The following is a 16,407-nucleotide window of genomic DNA, read 5'->3' as shown; positions in this document are numbered from 1 at the left end:
GGGAGGGGCAGAGAGGGAGACCCAGAATCCAAAGCAGGCCCCAGGCTCCGAACTGACAGCCCCGAGCCCGACGCGGGGCTCGAACCCACGGACCGTGAGATCACGACCTGAGCTGAAGTCGGACGCTTAACCGACTGAGCCACCCAGGCGCCCCTGAAAGCAGTTTTAATCTTAATGTAGAGTTCTCGTTTGTAGAAAATATGAGAGACTGTAAAGGCACAGTTGCTTAACCACCCGGACCTCACAGATGTCCAAGTTCGAGAATGGCTGTGAGGTTTCTGTGACCTCCCTGGAAGTGTGTTCAAAACCAGCTGTTGATCACAGGCACCATCTGGCTAGTGGGACACAGAACTTCTCAGTCTCCAGGGACTCCTGACCCCGATCTGTTGAGAACCATGATAGTAAAGAATACTTTTGCTCTTCGGTTTTTTTTAAATAACTGTTTAAAAAAAGGATGAGGGGATACTTTATTAGCAGCAATGCTTGTCACAAATTATGCTAACAGAAAATATATTGCCAGTGATCCTTTCCCCCTTATCTTGACAGTACTTTCATTTGTACTTTGCTGAAAAAGCAAACCTGTGTATCTTTATAATTCATCTGTGATCATTTTTCCCTAAGTGGGGCTCTGATCTCTCCCTTCTGTTAAGAAAGAAGAAAGAATGAGGCTTGACCCATTTAAAATAAGAATGCTCTTTATATATTATGTGAGTGTCCCTTTTTCTTTTGTGAGGTGACACATAAAATAGAATTTTTTTAAAGTTTATTTATGTGTTTTGAGAGAGGGGGAGGGAGAGGGAAAGAGAGGGAGAGACAGAATCCCAAGCAGGATCCACACCATCAGCGCAGAGCCCAACGCGGGCCTCAAACCCACAAACCGTGAGGTCATGACCTGAGCTGAGATCAAGAGTCAGATGCTTGGGGCGCCTGGGTGGGTCAGTCGGTTAGGCGTCCGACTTCGGCTCAGGTCATGATCTCGCGGTCTGTGAGCTCGAGCCCCGCATCGGGCTCTGTGCTGATAGCTCAGAGCCTGGAGCCTGCTTCGGATTCTGTGTCTCCCTCTCTCTCTGCCCCTCCCCCATTCATGCTCTGTCTCTCTCTGTCTCAAAAATAAATAAAACATTAAAAAAAAATTTAAAAAGTCAGATGCTTAACCGACTGAGCCACGCAGGCGCCCCTAAATGGAACTTTTAACCCTTACTGTAATTTCTTCTGACTGCCTCATTTTGCCAAAGGAGGGGTTTGGCTCCCAGGGCCACCAGGGCCCACGTGGGGAACCGACCGGCGCAGGCACTGGTCCCCACCTTCCCCGTGGTAGGCGGGGTGACACTGCCGTGCGCTCACGCTGGCCTGCAGGCAGCAAACGTGTGTGGTCTCGCTAGGAAATTGACTGGAGGACACCAGTGCTAGCCGGACATCAGGGTCAGCAAGATTTGCCCCCCTCCTGTGTTAATTTTTGAGATGCACGTGTTCTCGTGGCTCATTTCCAGTTTCACACTCCCATTTCCGACTCTTAAGAAGTAGAGACTGGACTTTGCAGAGTTCCTTTACCGCTTCTGCGAAAAAGCTGCAGCCCCGAGGACGCAGTTCTGGCCTCCTCCGCCTTGTGAATCGTCTCCTTTCTGCTCGGGACGGGGGCGTGCTGAGCTTCCGGTCTGAGGAGCACCCGGGGCCATGTGCTGTCCTCTGCATTTTTCATGCACTAACTACCTCATTAGTGCTGAAGGCAGCCCTAGCAGGGAGCCAGTGTTATCCCCACTTTGTACATAGTAACTAGGACCTAGGAAAGTGTAGCAACTAAGAAATTACCGGAAATCCTCAATATGCTCCCCTTTTCTAGGGCAGGCTGGAGGTTCAAGCAGACATGCCTAAAGGTTCCTTCTCTTTCTTCGTCTTTGCTGATATCCAGAATATGAAGTTTGAACCGTCACTAACACAAAACTTAGGACACAGTCGGCTTTTGCCCCTGGATTAATAAAGTCACTGTTTCGCAACTGCCTAAATGATTTGGGTGTAAATCATCCCTGGTTGGGTACTTCTTTGAAAAACATTATAAATCGAGTAAATTGTGTGTTCCTTAGGCCTAAAACCTTTGAAACCTCTTCAGAAGTGCGCTAGGCTATTAGAAATCTTTTCCACAGTTACTGAAGCAATGGTATCTGTGTGTTCGTATTCAGGAGATTACTAAAAAAGGCAAAAAAGCCATCCTGTCTTGTGAGGGCTTAGCTGAACTCCCGGGAATGGTGAAGAATGCGCCCCACGCCTCTCGCCAGCCTGCAGAGTCCCCTGCACGCCTCTCCACCCACCCTTGGCCTGCTCCCCACCAGCCAGAGACTGTGTCCGTGCTTCCCGGGCAGGGACTGGAGGCTCTTGCTGGAGATTTCAGCCACCAGAGGGCCCCCAGCTTTACGTAAGAATTATGACAGGAGGTGTGTTTCTCCTTTGCAGCCTCCTTTTCTGATCTTTGATTTGTCCCCTTTTGAAAGACACACTAGCTCACTCCTGCGGCCTGCAGACTAGCCAAGACCAAGATCGGATACGAGTACTAATCGGTGCCGGTCAGTCCTATCTGAAATCTGCCTGGTGCCTGTGATTGTCTGAAATGAGGGGGCATTTTCAAAGGGGGAGGAGAAAAACCACATGAGATTAGGGGCCATGTGGTTTGCCTGTCCCGTATTTGACCCAGCCCTGACTGCTGTGAGCCTGCAGAACCCGTTCTAATCAGGCAGGGCTCTCAGACCAGGGCCGCTGAGTACAGCCACGTCAGGCCAGTGTCCCCCGCTGAGAAAGTGTGGGCTGTGGCAAGACAGGCAGACATTTCCCCCCGGGGTGGCCTGGCGAGCACACAGCGCGGTGGCCCCTGGCCAGGCCTTGGGGTTAATAGGCTAACACGGTGCCACTCACTGGGCTCTCCACCTCAGACTAAGCAGATGCCCAGGCTCTCAACATCACAGCCCTGCAAACAGTGCTTGGACTTGGCGGATGTTACAAGCGCTGACAGTCGTTTGAATTGCATAGGCAGTAATTTATGGCATGTGTAGGACCTGACGTTTCACGCCTCGGCCCCTGCCAGCGCATAACGGTCTCGCCGACTCCAGAGGGTCGTGGGATCGCAGGAGGAGAGAACGTGTTTGGAAAGGTCTCCCGCCCTCCTCAGCTTGTTGAACACCAAGTAGGAAATCCGAAGGGACAGGAATGATACATTTAAGTTTCAGTGCGTGTTATTTGTAAGTTACCCGTCATGTCATTTGCACTCTGCAAGCTAGGGCAGGGTCCAAGTACCCTGTGCGCTGAATCGAACCACCGTCTCTTCCAGGGTATTCTGGTTACTCTGTAGTCTTTGGAAACTCCTGATGATGACCCTGCCAGCACTTCCAGAAGTAAGATTTTAGGGTTTTGGAATGGAGGAATTCTTTGAAGGCCATCCCAGGGGGAGAAAAGAACATTATAAGCAAGCCAGAATACTCTGCAGTTTCTAAAACATGAGGACAAAAACATGTCTGGACAGCTAACACACTAATGTAGTGAGACAAGCCACCTATTGGGAGGCAGGGCACCCCTGCATGGGAACCATATCACCCTGCCCCGGTGACGTACAGCCTGACCTCCGTCAACGAAATCCTTGGCCTGTATGTGTACTCGTGCCTTGTCCGTCGCATCAGGGACAATAACCAGTTTCTCTGAGGTTGCTGTGTAGAGCAGTAGAGTGTCAGGTGGACTATAATATAAGCTGGTTGTAGATTCCACAGTTTGATTTTTTCTAAGTCAGGTTTATATCGCTCAGAGCAGCCGCTGAGGAAACCATATGGTTACTTGGATTATGTTGTCATTGCTCTGGATTCCCAGGAGCTTTGTTGTGAGAATGTTCTCAAGGACTGTCGTGCATTATTTCCCATAAACCCAACTCACGAGGATGAATTTGATGTTTTAGAATCTCTCAACTCATTTGGAATCAACTCTGATTAAAAAGGTAGATGGGAGGCTGGGTGGCTCAGTCAGTTAAGCATTGACTCCTGATTTCAGCTCAGGTCATGATCTCACGGATTTGTGAGATCGAGCCCCGCATCGTCAGGCTCTGTACTGACAGTGCAGAGCCTGCTTGGGATTCTCTCTCTCTCTCTCTCTCTCTCTCTCTCTCTCTCAAAATAAATAAACAAACTTAAAAAAAAAAAAAAGGTAGATGGACAAGATGAATAACTACTGGTCTGTGTCAAAGGTGAAGTAAGACACAGAAGCTGGCTCTGAGACCAATTTGCAAGAATGTCAGGGAGATGAATGTCTCTCGTCACAAGATGGTGAATTGGAAGTACTTCTTCACTTGAGTGTAAGAGGACTGGCATGCCCCCTTTTTGAAAATCTCATTTATAGACCCTTTGAAACCTTCGAAAGCTCTATGCAAATACTAATTATTTTTTCATGATTTTATTATTTTTACTCATTAGAATAAAACCGACTCATTCAGAATAATTAGAGAAAAGATGAGTCATTATATAGTCTGATGAAAACACCTGAAGGCATTGAGAATTTGTATTTAAGTGCATGAACTAGTCCTTGTAGCATGCAGAGTACTGTCAAACCTCACAGATCACAGCAGGTAGGGCTAACTGAAACCTTTAGCCAAATGGGGCCTGTCTTAGAGAGTACGATTCCAACTCTAATCGCCAATATGGGTTTTTTCCTCCACCACCAAGTGTCTCTGACACCAGCTGGGAGTCCCTACAATTCAACTCAATTCTGATGCTGTGTACCTCAAGTTGACATCAGATCCTACAGGTTAAGTGCTCCGTCCTATAAGACTGCCCCCCAACACACACACACACACACACACACACACACACACACACACACACACACACTTCAGATGCCAGTGACAGGGCCACGTTGTCACCTGGGCTTTTCACCCTACAGGCTATAGATTGGAGATTCCGGTGACCCGCTCCTTGGGTTTGATTTACTAGAGAATCTCACAGAACTTAGATAAATGTTTTGTTCACTAGATCTCAAGTTTATTATGGATGGATATAACACAAGAAGAGCTAGATGGAAGATCATAGCGCCAGGTATAGGGAAAGGGCGTGGAGCCCCCACGCTCTCTCCAAGCTCACTCCTCTCCCCCAGTCTCCACATGTCCACCAACCTACAAGCTGTCTGAGCCCCATTCTTCTGGGTGTTTATGGAGGCATCATTACATAGGCGTAGTCGATTAGATCATTGGCCATTGGTGAGAGATTCCACCTCCAGCCACTCTCCCCCTCCAGAAGTCAGGGGGCATGAAACTGAAAGTCCCACCCCTCTAATCAATATTTGTGATTAGAGGCAATCAGTTCCCATCCTTAGGTGCTTCCCCAAATGCACCTGATTAATAGACACTTCTGTCATTCTCATCACTTAGGAAATTCCAAGGGTTTCGGCAGCTCTAGGCCCAGAAAGTTGATGAAAACCAAGTATATATTTCCCATTATAAATCACAGTATCACAGACTGATAAGTGGCATTATATCAGTTTTATAGAATGGTCATTTGAGGTCTTATCTGTCGCATCGCGGAAGGGAGGGGAACTTGGAAAAGGAAGAGTAAGGGACAGGTCCAGAGTTCGAAGCTTCTGCCCCTTTGGGGGAGTTCTTTGTTGCTTACTCTGCGTTATTTGAATGAATGGACAAGTTTAAGGTTAAGGTATGATTGTGTATAAGTTTGTAGATGGAAGTGGACTCTTATTCAAGTACTGGAAAGTTTGCTTTTTTATTTGCTTAGAAAAACTTTTGTCGAGGAGCAGAATATATTTCATCCCATCTCCAACTCAAATATTTAGTGGAGTCAGGAAAATTAGTAGAAGGGACCTAAGAGACCATTGAGTCCAGTTCCCAGTATGACCAATACGGAAAGGAGGCCAGGCTACTTGACCAGAGTTCACGGCCAAGCTAGGGTTGATGTGCTGCTTTAAAATATGCAAGTTATGCACGTGCACTAGGATGTTTAAAAGACTTGGCCGGGCAGGCTCTGCAGAGAGCAAAGGGGGTCTAAATCCCTTTTTTCCCCAGTCTTTAAATTGTTTGAGCATCAGCTCAAATGAGTTTAACGATAACCACATTTTTCCCATTTATCTTTCCCATGTTTGTCGAACTTAAATGCCCAAGACTGCTTCGTTCATCCTAGGGGAGTGAGCCAAAACAGCCTCATGCTCATGAAAATAGCCTTTCACAGATTGTAGCATCCAGGCAGCTCCGTATCAAGTTACACCAGAGTTGAGCTAAAGTAGGTTAGGTAAAAATCTCAATTAATTAGATTCTTTTTTTGTATGTGGCTTTCCCCAGGAGGAAAGTTGGAGTAATCATTTTTCAAAAATGGGTTTGTAGAGAACAGTTTCTGTATTTAGAAGATAGATTCGAAAGACCAAGTGCATTTGGAGGAAAAGGACAGGGCTTAGAGTACAGGAAGAGAAGAAAATCTTAAACATTAGTTTGCCTTTTATTGAAAGGTACAAGACGATGGTTAATTTTTTATAGCTTTTAGTTTTGAAACCCATTTCTGCTGTGTTTTCTGCAAAGGAGTACTATCCAATCCAGCTGTAGTCATTAAATGCTATTTTACCAAGTGACCAGAAGGGGTCATTAGAAGACATTTTTCTCTGGGGATGGTTACCTTAATCTCTTTGCTCTCAGGGTAAGGGCAAGGGAAAAACACAGAGATTCCTTTGGTAGAATGATGAAGCATCTTTATCTGGCAAGTGAGATTTCAGGTTTGCATTGTAATCAACTTAAAATTTGGTGGGGGGGGGCGGGGTGCATCTTAGAAAAGGGAATGGTTATGTTAATTTTCCAGGCATAACTTACTTCAGGATAAGTGAAATTCAAAGGTTAAAATTCAGTAGCTGTGGTCACGTATTGACCAAAGACTTCTAACTGACCCAAATTATGGTTCTGTTACAAGTAAGAGTGTGGTGCTGAACCCCTTTTGGTTGGCGTGTTTTCCCCTCAGATTAGCACTGTTGAGGAAAAGCGGTGAAGAGGATTGGAAAAACAGACTTAGCAGAAAGCAGGAGTATGGCAAAGCGTCCGTCGCCGGTGGCCTGCACGTACAAGAAACGGAACAGTCCCTCAAGAAGAAGGTAATGCTTTACGTGTTCGGGAAAAGCACTCAACTAACATCATGCCTGGACGTGCATCAGATAGGCGAGCATGCATGCCTTGACTAATTACCACCCTGTGAAACACTGTCTTGCCTTTTGGGTTCGCACTGTGCACCTGTCACACAGCAGCTGAAATTGATCAAAAGGTAAAGGCTTGAGATGTTATCAAACTGGTGAGAGCACTGCATACATAAGGCGTCCGCAAGCAAGTCCCTACATTTTGAAGTGTGTACTCTTACTCCGGTTTAAAACCTTCCTGAAACGCAGTCTGACTTTACAATGTTATTAAAACCTTTGTAATGAAAATCTTTAATCGACCACTAGCAGTTTATAAGTTGGCATATCAGATGTGGACTCGAATGCGCCACACTGAGATTTAAAACCCACGCACCCAGAACAAGGACATGATGGTGGTCAGTGCGTACTTATTTTCGTGATCCCGAGCATGTTTTACAGTGAGCCGGTGTGCCTTTTGTTGAGGATGTACAGCAACCTATGTTAACAAGTTTAAATAAAATCAAGTAATACATTGTTATCGATACTGGCAAGCATGTCCTGTGGAAAAGCAGTGATGAACTGTTAAATTACGAGTGTAATGATGACCAGCTTTTGACGAGTTAGTGCACACTTTCAAAGCGGACGGGAACTTTCCTGTTGCTTGGCCCTACGATTGTAAATGCATGTGCTGGCTGGAGGCAAGGTGGCCACGTGTGACACGTCCTCTGGCCAACTTCTAGGGTTAAAAGTCTTCAAACAAATGAAAAACAAACAAACAAAAAAAACACTTCCAACAGGACGATCACCTGTACCTCCTTTAGTTCTAAAACAACTTAGCATCTATGGCAGAGGGGAATAGTGAATGTGGCCTTTATGCATGCAGAAACTTACATGAAAGGGAAGCATCCATGCAGGACAGTGAGGCAGGAACTCTGATACTCCTTTATATGGTACCTGTGTGTCTTCATACGTTAGATTGGAACAACAATTTATATTTCCTTTTTTGAGACATATATGATATTAAAGATAATGGCTAAAGACATGTGATTTCAGCCATTTGTAAAGTTCTCCAATTCAGTCGGATATTTAAAATTTTTTTTTTCAACGTTTTTATTTATTTTTTTTGGGGGGGACAGAGAGAGACAGAGCATGAACGGGGGAGGGGCAGAGAGAGAGGGAGACACAGAATCGGAAAGCCCAGAGCCTGACGCGGGGCTCGAACTCACGGACCGCGAGATCGTGACCTGGCTGAAGTCGGACGCTTAACCGACTGTACCACCCAGGCGCCCCTCAGTCGGATATTTAAAAGCGTAGGTGTGAAATTTGGATTTCAAGAATGAGATCCTGAAGTGGAAAAAACAGCCAGGGTCCTTCTATCGTATCCCTGTTGCCCACAAACTTTATCTAAAAGGGTTTTGAAATCACCGCTTCAAAAGACTTTAACACTCACCTCCTGTTGGTCCTTTTGGAAGATGCAAAGGAGCCATAGGAGCTGACAGTCCCCTATGGCTAGGCGGAAGTTCAAATAGAGCTATCGTGCACATGGCCAGCTAGAGTCCTTGTGAGGAGTGAATGCGATAAGAGCCCTATCGCACTGGGGGATTGCGGGAGATTGGGGGATCATTTGAGCTGTGACCACCAGAAGGCTGTGAGCGTAGGGGGTGAGATCCGAACTGCCTCACACCTGGCTAAGGTTTTCAGAAGGCAAGAGTCGTAAGCAGGGTAGGGTAGCCCTTGGGGGTGGAAATGCAGTCAACAGAAGCACTGGGGCCCTAAGTGTGCCTGGGGCCCATGTGTGCAAGGATGTCTCTGGGCTCCTGGACGCTGCAGATTCTGCAGCAGTAGTGAACTCACTATTCCTCCTCCTCCTCCTCCTCCTCCTCCTCCTCCTCCTCCTCAGTGACCTAGTTCACTCTGGCCTGAGACGGTAAGCTCTTTGAAGTTAAAATAAGCCGATCTATTTTAGGCTTTTGTGGCAGACATTGGGAAATCTCAAGTTCTGTTGAGGTCAAGTGGTTTGCACATGGCCCCTGATAAGCCCTTGGCTTCTTTTCTTCCCAAGGGCTAGCAGTATATTTCAGTCACACCTTCGCTGGGCTTAGATGTGAGGTGCCTCGAGCCTACTCTGTCTTCAGGCAGTCCCCCCACAGCTGAGGAGTCCTTGAGAGACACCACCACTTGCCGGGTGTCTGAATCCTGCCCCAGAGAGAGAAGGACGTTCATGCTGCCTGGTGCATGCCGATGGGATCTTGCTGCATGGGCTGGATCTAGGCTTGCTGCCGGAGAGCTCTGCAAAGGGAAGCAAGCTCCGGAACCTTCCATCTTTAACACCAAGACAGGAAGGGGGCTGGTTATAGAGTCAAGGCATCACTTGCGGCACAGTTTGTGCATTCATGAAGGGCACATAGTTTCTGGGTGCCGATCCTTTTACAGTTTGCCCTCCTCCAGCTTTTGGGTGTCGTAAGCGCAGTCCCACGAGCTGCAGCCTGTGGAAATGCAGAGGAGACAGGAACTAGAGACAGGACTGTCTAGAAATCACAGCCATTGCCCCTCTGAAAATCCTTGCTGTCCAATAAAAATAGAATGTGAGCAACGTAAGTGATCTTAGATTGTCTAGGAACCACGTTAAAAATATGTGAAAGGATGCCTTAAAAATCTGTAAGTGTTTTGTCTCCGTCAAAGAGTTTGTCCTCAAACGAAACCAATCTGTGGTTGCTCTAACCAGCATCTCCTTTGGGATCCTATCTGGTAAGAAAATATTCTTTTAGCCCATGAATAGATTTGGAGAACTAAGGTAGTTTTCCTTCCCCTAGTAAAAGACTAGTCATGTCTCAGGGAATCTGTAACTTAATAGGAGTTCTCAGCTTTCCAAATTTATTCCCCCAGAATCAGGATTGATGGTTTGGAGCTTCCGAGCACCAATCGTTTACATGGCTGACTCTCTCATTTCCTGTAACAACCAATCTGGGTTCTTTCTCCTCTTTCTTTCCCTTCCTCTCTCTAGGCCACTCTTCTCTCTTCTTTCTCTCGTTTTTGGTTTAGTCTAGGGCAGCGCTAACCTGACTTAGACATTTTTGCTTTTGCAACATCTATAATGAGTTCTGAAGATGAGAAGGCCATTTGGTTTCTAGATTTGGCCTGGTCCACACTGTATGGAATGTGTGCTCTTGAACCTGATCTGGAGACCGTTTCTTCCAGGGTAACTCATTCCATCCAAAGAGCGAGAAAAATAATGCAAAGTTGTAAAAGCAGGAGTCTGTCTGTTACAGCTCAGTTGCATGTATTTATTTTTATCGAGTAATTACTCTAAATCTCAACCTCATTTTGGCATACTTGACCTTAAGGCAGATAGTGAGTCCCATGCGGTTTGTTAAGATAATCATCCAGTATATCAGACTTTTTCCAGGAAATAAAATGCCCTTATAGACTTTGCCATCACCACCCAGCTCTATGTCTGAGTCACAGATACGGACTGGATATCCAGCTGCCCTCTATAGTATCAGGTCAGGGGAATCAAGCTGAGACCTATGATGTCCCCAGGGCACGTTCTTGAAGATTCAAGGAAGGTAAATCTGCCGATGGTATGACCTCCAAATTAAAGATTCTCATCCCACTGATGGAATGTGAGTTTACTTGGTGTTTGGGCCACCGGACTGTGTGTGTGAGCATGCGCATGCATCTAATGGAACCCAGGCACAAAATCCTTGAAAATGATTGTGACACCCTTAACCCAACCCTACTCTTCCAGCAGTCCGCAATGTTTCCTATTTGTTTTAACCTGTAGGAAGAAGGAGGATTTGCAGATGATAGTGCCATTTCTAATCTGCTTTGGGTAAGCCTGACTCTAACATAGGTGTCCTCTAGATGACAGCCAGAATTCTACGTCTACCTCACCACATGTAATCTCATCAGTGATGGTTCCCTCTGAGGCCCTCGTGTTTGGTTTCTTACCCCGAGGCAAGATGCCGCCTCTATCCAGAGGAGAGAGCTATCCTGTTACTTTAATTTTTTTTTTTTTAAATCATAGAATGAAAAATTGGAAACGACTTCAAATGAGATATTTTACATTAAATGCTAAAGCTGTCCATTAAAGTCCTGGTTCCCCTTTCCGTTACCGAGTTATCATATAAATTGCAGGAATCTTGTCGTTAACTCATTTAATTACAGCACAGACCTGACTCGGGTGTATTTACTGTGCTCGTATGGATTTATGTTAGCATTCTAAGAAAACAAACGGGAAGGACTCTCTTGAAAAGAGAGCTGAAATTGCAATGAGTAAATTAACATTCTGTCCAAGAAATCCTTGTTTTTGTCTCTCCTCTTCCCCACCCTGCTCTGATAAACCTTCTCTTTTCACCTCTAATCCTCTTGCTTTGCTCTATAGGAACCTGTATATGCTTCTACTTATTCTCCTGCTATACCTGCTGCCCATAAATACCTGTCTTTTGTATCTATTAATCAGGTGAGGAAAAGCCTACACATTTTAAGCCTCATTGCAATTTCCGAGCAGTAGGGAAGAACTTGTTTCGTTTGGAGAAGTAACTCCCTTGCAGCATTTCGGTGTGCGTGTTGGTGCGTGTGCGTGTGAGAGAGAGCGAGCGAGCGAGAGAGCGCGGGATCAGTTCTTCATATATTTACAGTCTGTCACACATTTCACATCCTTGGGTCAGACTCTTAGACTTGATGGCATTAATTCACCTCATAATCACGGAACTGGTGTAAGAGGAAAATTTCCCCTTTTAATCTCCAAGCATTATAGTCTAAGTCAAGTCAGGAGCCCAAGGAACGCACCAGAGTGTTCCGGCTCCCACTCAGGAACCCTGCCATCTTGCTTAGCTTGGTAAGGGAAGGTGTGGTGGAGGCAGTTGAGTGTGGACGGGCCTGAGAGGAAGACAGAGCAAGGAAGAGGCTATTCGGACAGGAACTGCTTGCAGTCATCTCCTGAAAGGAGAGGCACAGACCTCCTGCCCCCTTACCTTCTGTCTTCACAGTACCTCATCTGAGCCCCACCCCGCAAGGGAGACCTGGCTTGGGCTGAGTAATCCTGCTGGTACATAATACATGATGATGTTTAAAGCCAGAAATACCAGTGGTTGGTTTTTATTCCCCGTGGAATGTCCCTGGTGTCAAAATAGCTGTGAAAAGTGCCTGCATCCGCTTTGTCACTAATCCAAGATTCTCGCCTCCAACTGTCTGAGGGAACTTACCTAGCCATTTCCCTCTGCGGGCCTCTGTCTCCTCATCAGAATGGGGACTTTCAGACCTCTCAGGCGTCCTCCATCTAAAAATCTCATGACTATACTATACTGTTCCGTTAGGACTAGTGACGACAAAACAGGTCTTTGAGTGAGAGGCACAAAGACCTCACTGCAAATACGAGAGGGACAGAGTGCTGTCAGAGAGAGGTGCCTGGTGAGCCCTCATACTACATCTTGACATCTTCACGATGGAATCTGCCCATTTTTCTCCCCAAGGCAGCCTCTTCCTTAACTCTCCTAGGCTCTTTCTTCTGGAGTTGAGAATGCTGATCTGTGAGAGGCCAGCCCCACACAGACAGCAGTGTCCACCCCAAAAAGACAGGCCGAAATCTGGAGCAAACCTGCCGTTCTGTCACTAAGGGGGAGCAGGGATGGATGGTTTCTTCTAAATAAGTCATATTAAACTTTCAACGAAAAGATGTATCATTGAACTCTTTAAATATAAATTTTGTATATTACACACACACACACATCTATACGCTTCTTAAATAAACTTTATTTTTTAAGGAGTGTTAGGTTCACAGCAAAATTGAGCCAAAAGTACGGAGATTTCCTATATACCTTCTGTGCCCCGCCCCCCACACACACATAGCCTTCCCCACTACCAACATCCCACACTAGAGTGGTACATTTGTTAAAATGGTTGAACCTACATTGACACATCATTATTGCCCAGTGTCCATAGTTTACATCTGGGTTCGGCCTTGGTGTGCATTCTCTAGATTTTGACAAATGCATAGTGACATATATCCATCATCGATTACAGTGTCATATAGACTAGTTTCACTGCCCTAAAAAACCTCTGCACTCCATCTGTTTATACCTCCCTCCCTCCCTCTAATCCTTGGCAATTTCTTTACTGTCTCTGTGCTTTTGTCTTTCTTAGAATGTCATATCGTTGGAATCATTGAGTTGGTAGCCTTTTCAGACCGGCTTCTTTCACTTTGTAATATGCATTTGAGTTTCTCCATGTCTTTTTATGACTTGATAGCCTGTTTCTTTTTAATCCTGAATAATATTCTCGCTGGATGTACCACAGTTTGTTTGGTTACAAATATGGAACACTTCATGAATCTGTGTGTCATCCTTGCATAAGGAGCCATGCTAACTTCTGTGTATCGTTCCAATTTTAGTACATGTGCTGCCGAAGCGAGCACGTACCACGGTTTATTTATCCATTTGCTTGCTGAAGGGCATCTTGGTGGCTTCCAAGTTTTGGCAATTATGAGTAAAGCTGCTATAAATATCCATATGCAGGTTTTTGTGTAACTATAGATTTTCAACTCATCTGGGTATCAAGGAGCACAGTTGCTAGATCATATGGTAAGAGTATGTTTAGTTTTGTAAGAAACTGCCAGACTGTCTTACAAAGTGGCTGTACCCAAGTTTGCATTCCCACCAGCGAAAAAAACCCCAGAGTTCCTGTTGCTGCACTTGCTCTTGTCAGTGTTCTGGATTTTGGCCATTCTGATGGGTGTGTGGTGGTATCTCACAGGTGTCTGAATTTGCAATGACATGTCGCAATGACATATGATTTGGAACACCTTTTCATATGCTTGTGTGCCACCCATAGATCTTCTTTGGTGAGATGTCTGTTCCGATCTTTGCCCATCTTTTAATCGGTTGTTTTCTTATTGTTGAGTGTTAAGAGTTCTTTGTATATTTTTGGATGACATTTCTTTATCAGATGTGTCTTTTGAAGATATTTTTTCTCAGTCTGTGGCTTGTCTTCTCATTCTCTTGACAGTGGCTTTCACAGAGCAAAGGCTTTTTCATTTCAGTGAATTTCAGTTTATCAATTCTTTCATTAGTGTTACATCTAGAAAGTCATCATTGAATTCAAGGTCATCTAGAGTTTTCTTCTATGTTATCTTCTACAAATTTTATAGTTTGGCATTTTACATTTAGATTTATGATTCATCTTGAGTTAATTTTTGTGAAGGATGTAAAGTCTGTGTCTAGATTCTTTTTCTTTCTTTCTTTTTTTCTTTTTTTTTTTTTTTTTTTTTTTTTTTTTTTTTTTTAGTTTCATGTGGATGTCCAGTTGTTCTAGCACCACTTGTTGAAAAGACTGTCTTATGTTCACTGTATTGCCTTGGACTTTTCACAGATTAGTTGAGTATATGTGTATGAATGTATTTCTGGGCTCTTTCCCTCCCCCCCCCCTTTTTTGAGAGAGAGATAGAGAGCAAGTGAGGAAAGGGCAGAGAAAGAGGGAGACAGAATCCCAAGCAGGCTCCATGCTGTCAGCAAAGAGCCCGATGTGGGGCTTGAACCCACAAACTGTGAGATCATGACCTGAGCCAAAGTCAAGAATCAGATGCTTATCAACTGAGCCACCCAGGTGGGATTGATCTATTTGTTTGGTTTTTTCTTGATTACTGTAACTTTACAGTAAATCTTAAAATCAGGTAGGGTCAGTCCTCCAACTTCATTCTTCTCCTTCAATATTGTATTGGCTATTTTGGATCTTTTCCCTCTCCATATAAACTTTAGAATCAGTTCGTCAGTATCCACAAGGTGACTTGCTGGGATTTTTATTGAAATTGTACCAAATTGTAGGAAGAACTGGCATCTGTAAGGAGTTGGAAAGAACTCGCATCTTGACAACATTGCAGCTTCCAATCCATGAACATGGGATATCTCTCCATATATTTTTAAGTTTTAAGAAAAATGCCATTTACCACAGGTAGTTTATGTTTAATCACTTCAACATTAAAATAGGCTTAAAAATCTATATTTTTGTATCTTGACAACTTTCCCAGATAAATATTTTATGTACCAACCTTTTAGCATTAGCTCATCAGTGTTCTCTGAGACTCCTTTCCTCCTGCAGTCCTGGTATCTGTGTTCACTAATGCAGAGGCTCAGAAAAGAAAACAGAGCATTACAACAGCACACACGTTCTGTCTAAATGGACTGTTTGTCTCTTTGTTGGGCTTTAACACACATTTCCTTCTTCCTCACATGCCTCCCAACTGTACCAGAATAAGATTTCCCTGTATTCCCCTCCCTTCATCTTAGTCCCTGGTAGATGTGGCAAGACCACGTTATGGTTACTTTGAGGTCTAAGCCTAGTTGTGGTCTTTTTCATATTTTGTTCAGGCCACTTGAGGCTGCATGCGCTAATGAGGTACTGAAATCACCAAAGGAGGGGGCAAAGTCATATTTCTTTTAACAGTACACAGAATTCGAAATGGTGATAGCATTTTTTAAAAGCAAGAAGTACTGATTTGTTACTTTGCCTTATTTTTACTACTTCATCTGTGCTCTTATAATTTCTTCCAACACTGTAGTTTAACTAGATGTGAATAAGATAAAAATTTAAAAGCCAGATCACAGTATTTCCTAACCATGAAGCTCTCTAGTTGTGTTAATGGGAGAGTAGTAATCCTATTAAAGCGTGGTAGATCTGTTTCTTACCGTTATCACCTGTCAGCAACATGTGGGAAGATTTGTACTAGGCATTTTCAGTAGGTATACAGAATAGTGCCATAACCTGAAAGCATTCTTGCAGATTGACTCTTTACATAACTTCAAGCTGTGTCCTACCAAATCTCTGTCCATCCCTAAGACCTGCCTTGCTTCCCAACTGTTTCACTTGTTACACTGCCTTCTACACACACACACACACACACACACACACACACACACACACTGTTCCTTCCCCTCCCTGTCTCCATCTCTGGGCACCACCTTCATGGGATCTGCATTTGAAAGAGTGAAGGACAAGGCAGGTGGGCTTCTATTCCTTTTCTTCCCCAATTCTCTCACTATTCCAGTCAATCTACACAAGCCTGGAAAATGGCACAATACTTATTAGGATACAATACTACGCCCTTCTCTAAACAAGGAAAAAAAACCTTACAAGGGAAAACCAAGACAAGACAATAATGAAATTTAAAGCTAAAAAAGTAAATGGACAAAGATGTGTATCTTGTTTTCACATTTTGAGTTCAAAGTTTAATAGCAACTTTTGAGAAATTGTATTTTTTCAGTGAATCAATAAGCTGTATACCCCATTAGA

The 16,407-nt window shown here is 44.5% G+C and overlaps 1 protein-coding gene and 1 non-coding gene across 2 annotated transcripts in view; one reads left to right on the top strand and one right to left on the bottom strand.

Annotated features, from left to right (window-relative positions):
- The window catches only part of SVIL (supervillin), a 104,484-nt gene that overhangs the window by 50,082 nt on the left and 37,995 nt on the right, over positions 1-16,407 (top strand). Inside the window, exons 17-19 of the mRNA XM_025930074.2 lie at positions 6,975-7,104; positions 10,907-10,954; positions 11,507-11,584. Of these exons, the coding sequence (XP_025785859.2) occupies positions 6,975-7,104; positions 10,907-10,954; positions 11,507-11,584 (256 nt within the window). The remainder of the gene's footprint in view (positions 1-6,974; positions 7,105-10,906; positions 10,955-11,506; positions 11,585-16,407) is intronic.
- On the bottom strand, positions 13,431-13,537 carry LOC112868089 (U6 spliceosomal RNA). Its single transcript, XR_003224264.1, has one exon. It is a non-coding gene; the product is annotated as a U6 spliceosomal RNA (small nuclear RNA).

Source organism: Puma concolor, chromosome B4 (genome assembly GCF_028749965.1).
Source record: "Puma concolor isolate L17-30 chromosome B4, mPumCon1.1.hap2, whole genome shotgun sequence".
Classification (NCBI taxonomy): domain Eukaryota; kingdom Metazoa; phylum Chordata; class Mammalia; order Carnivora; family Felidae; genus Puma; species Puma concolor.
This window is presented reverse-complemented; position numbering and strand designations above follow the sequence as displayed.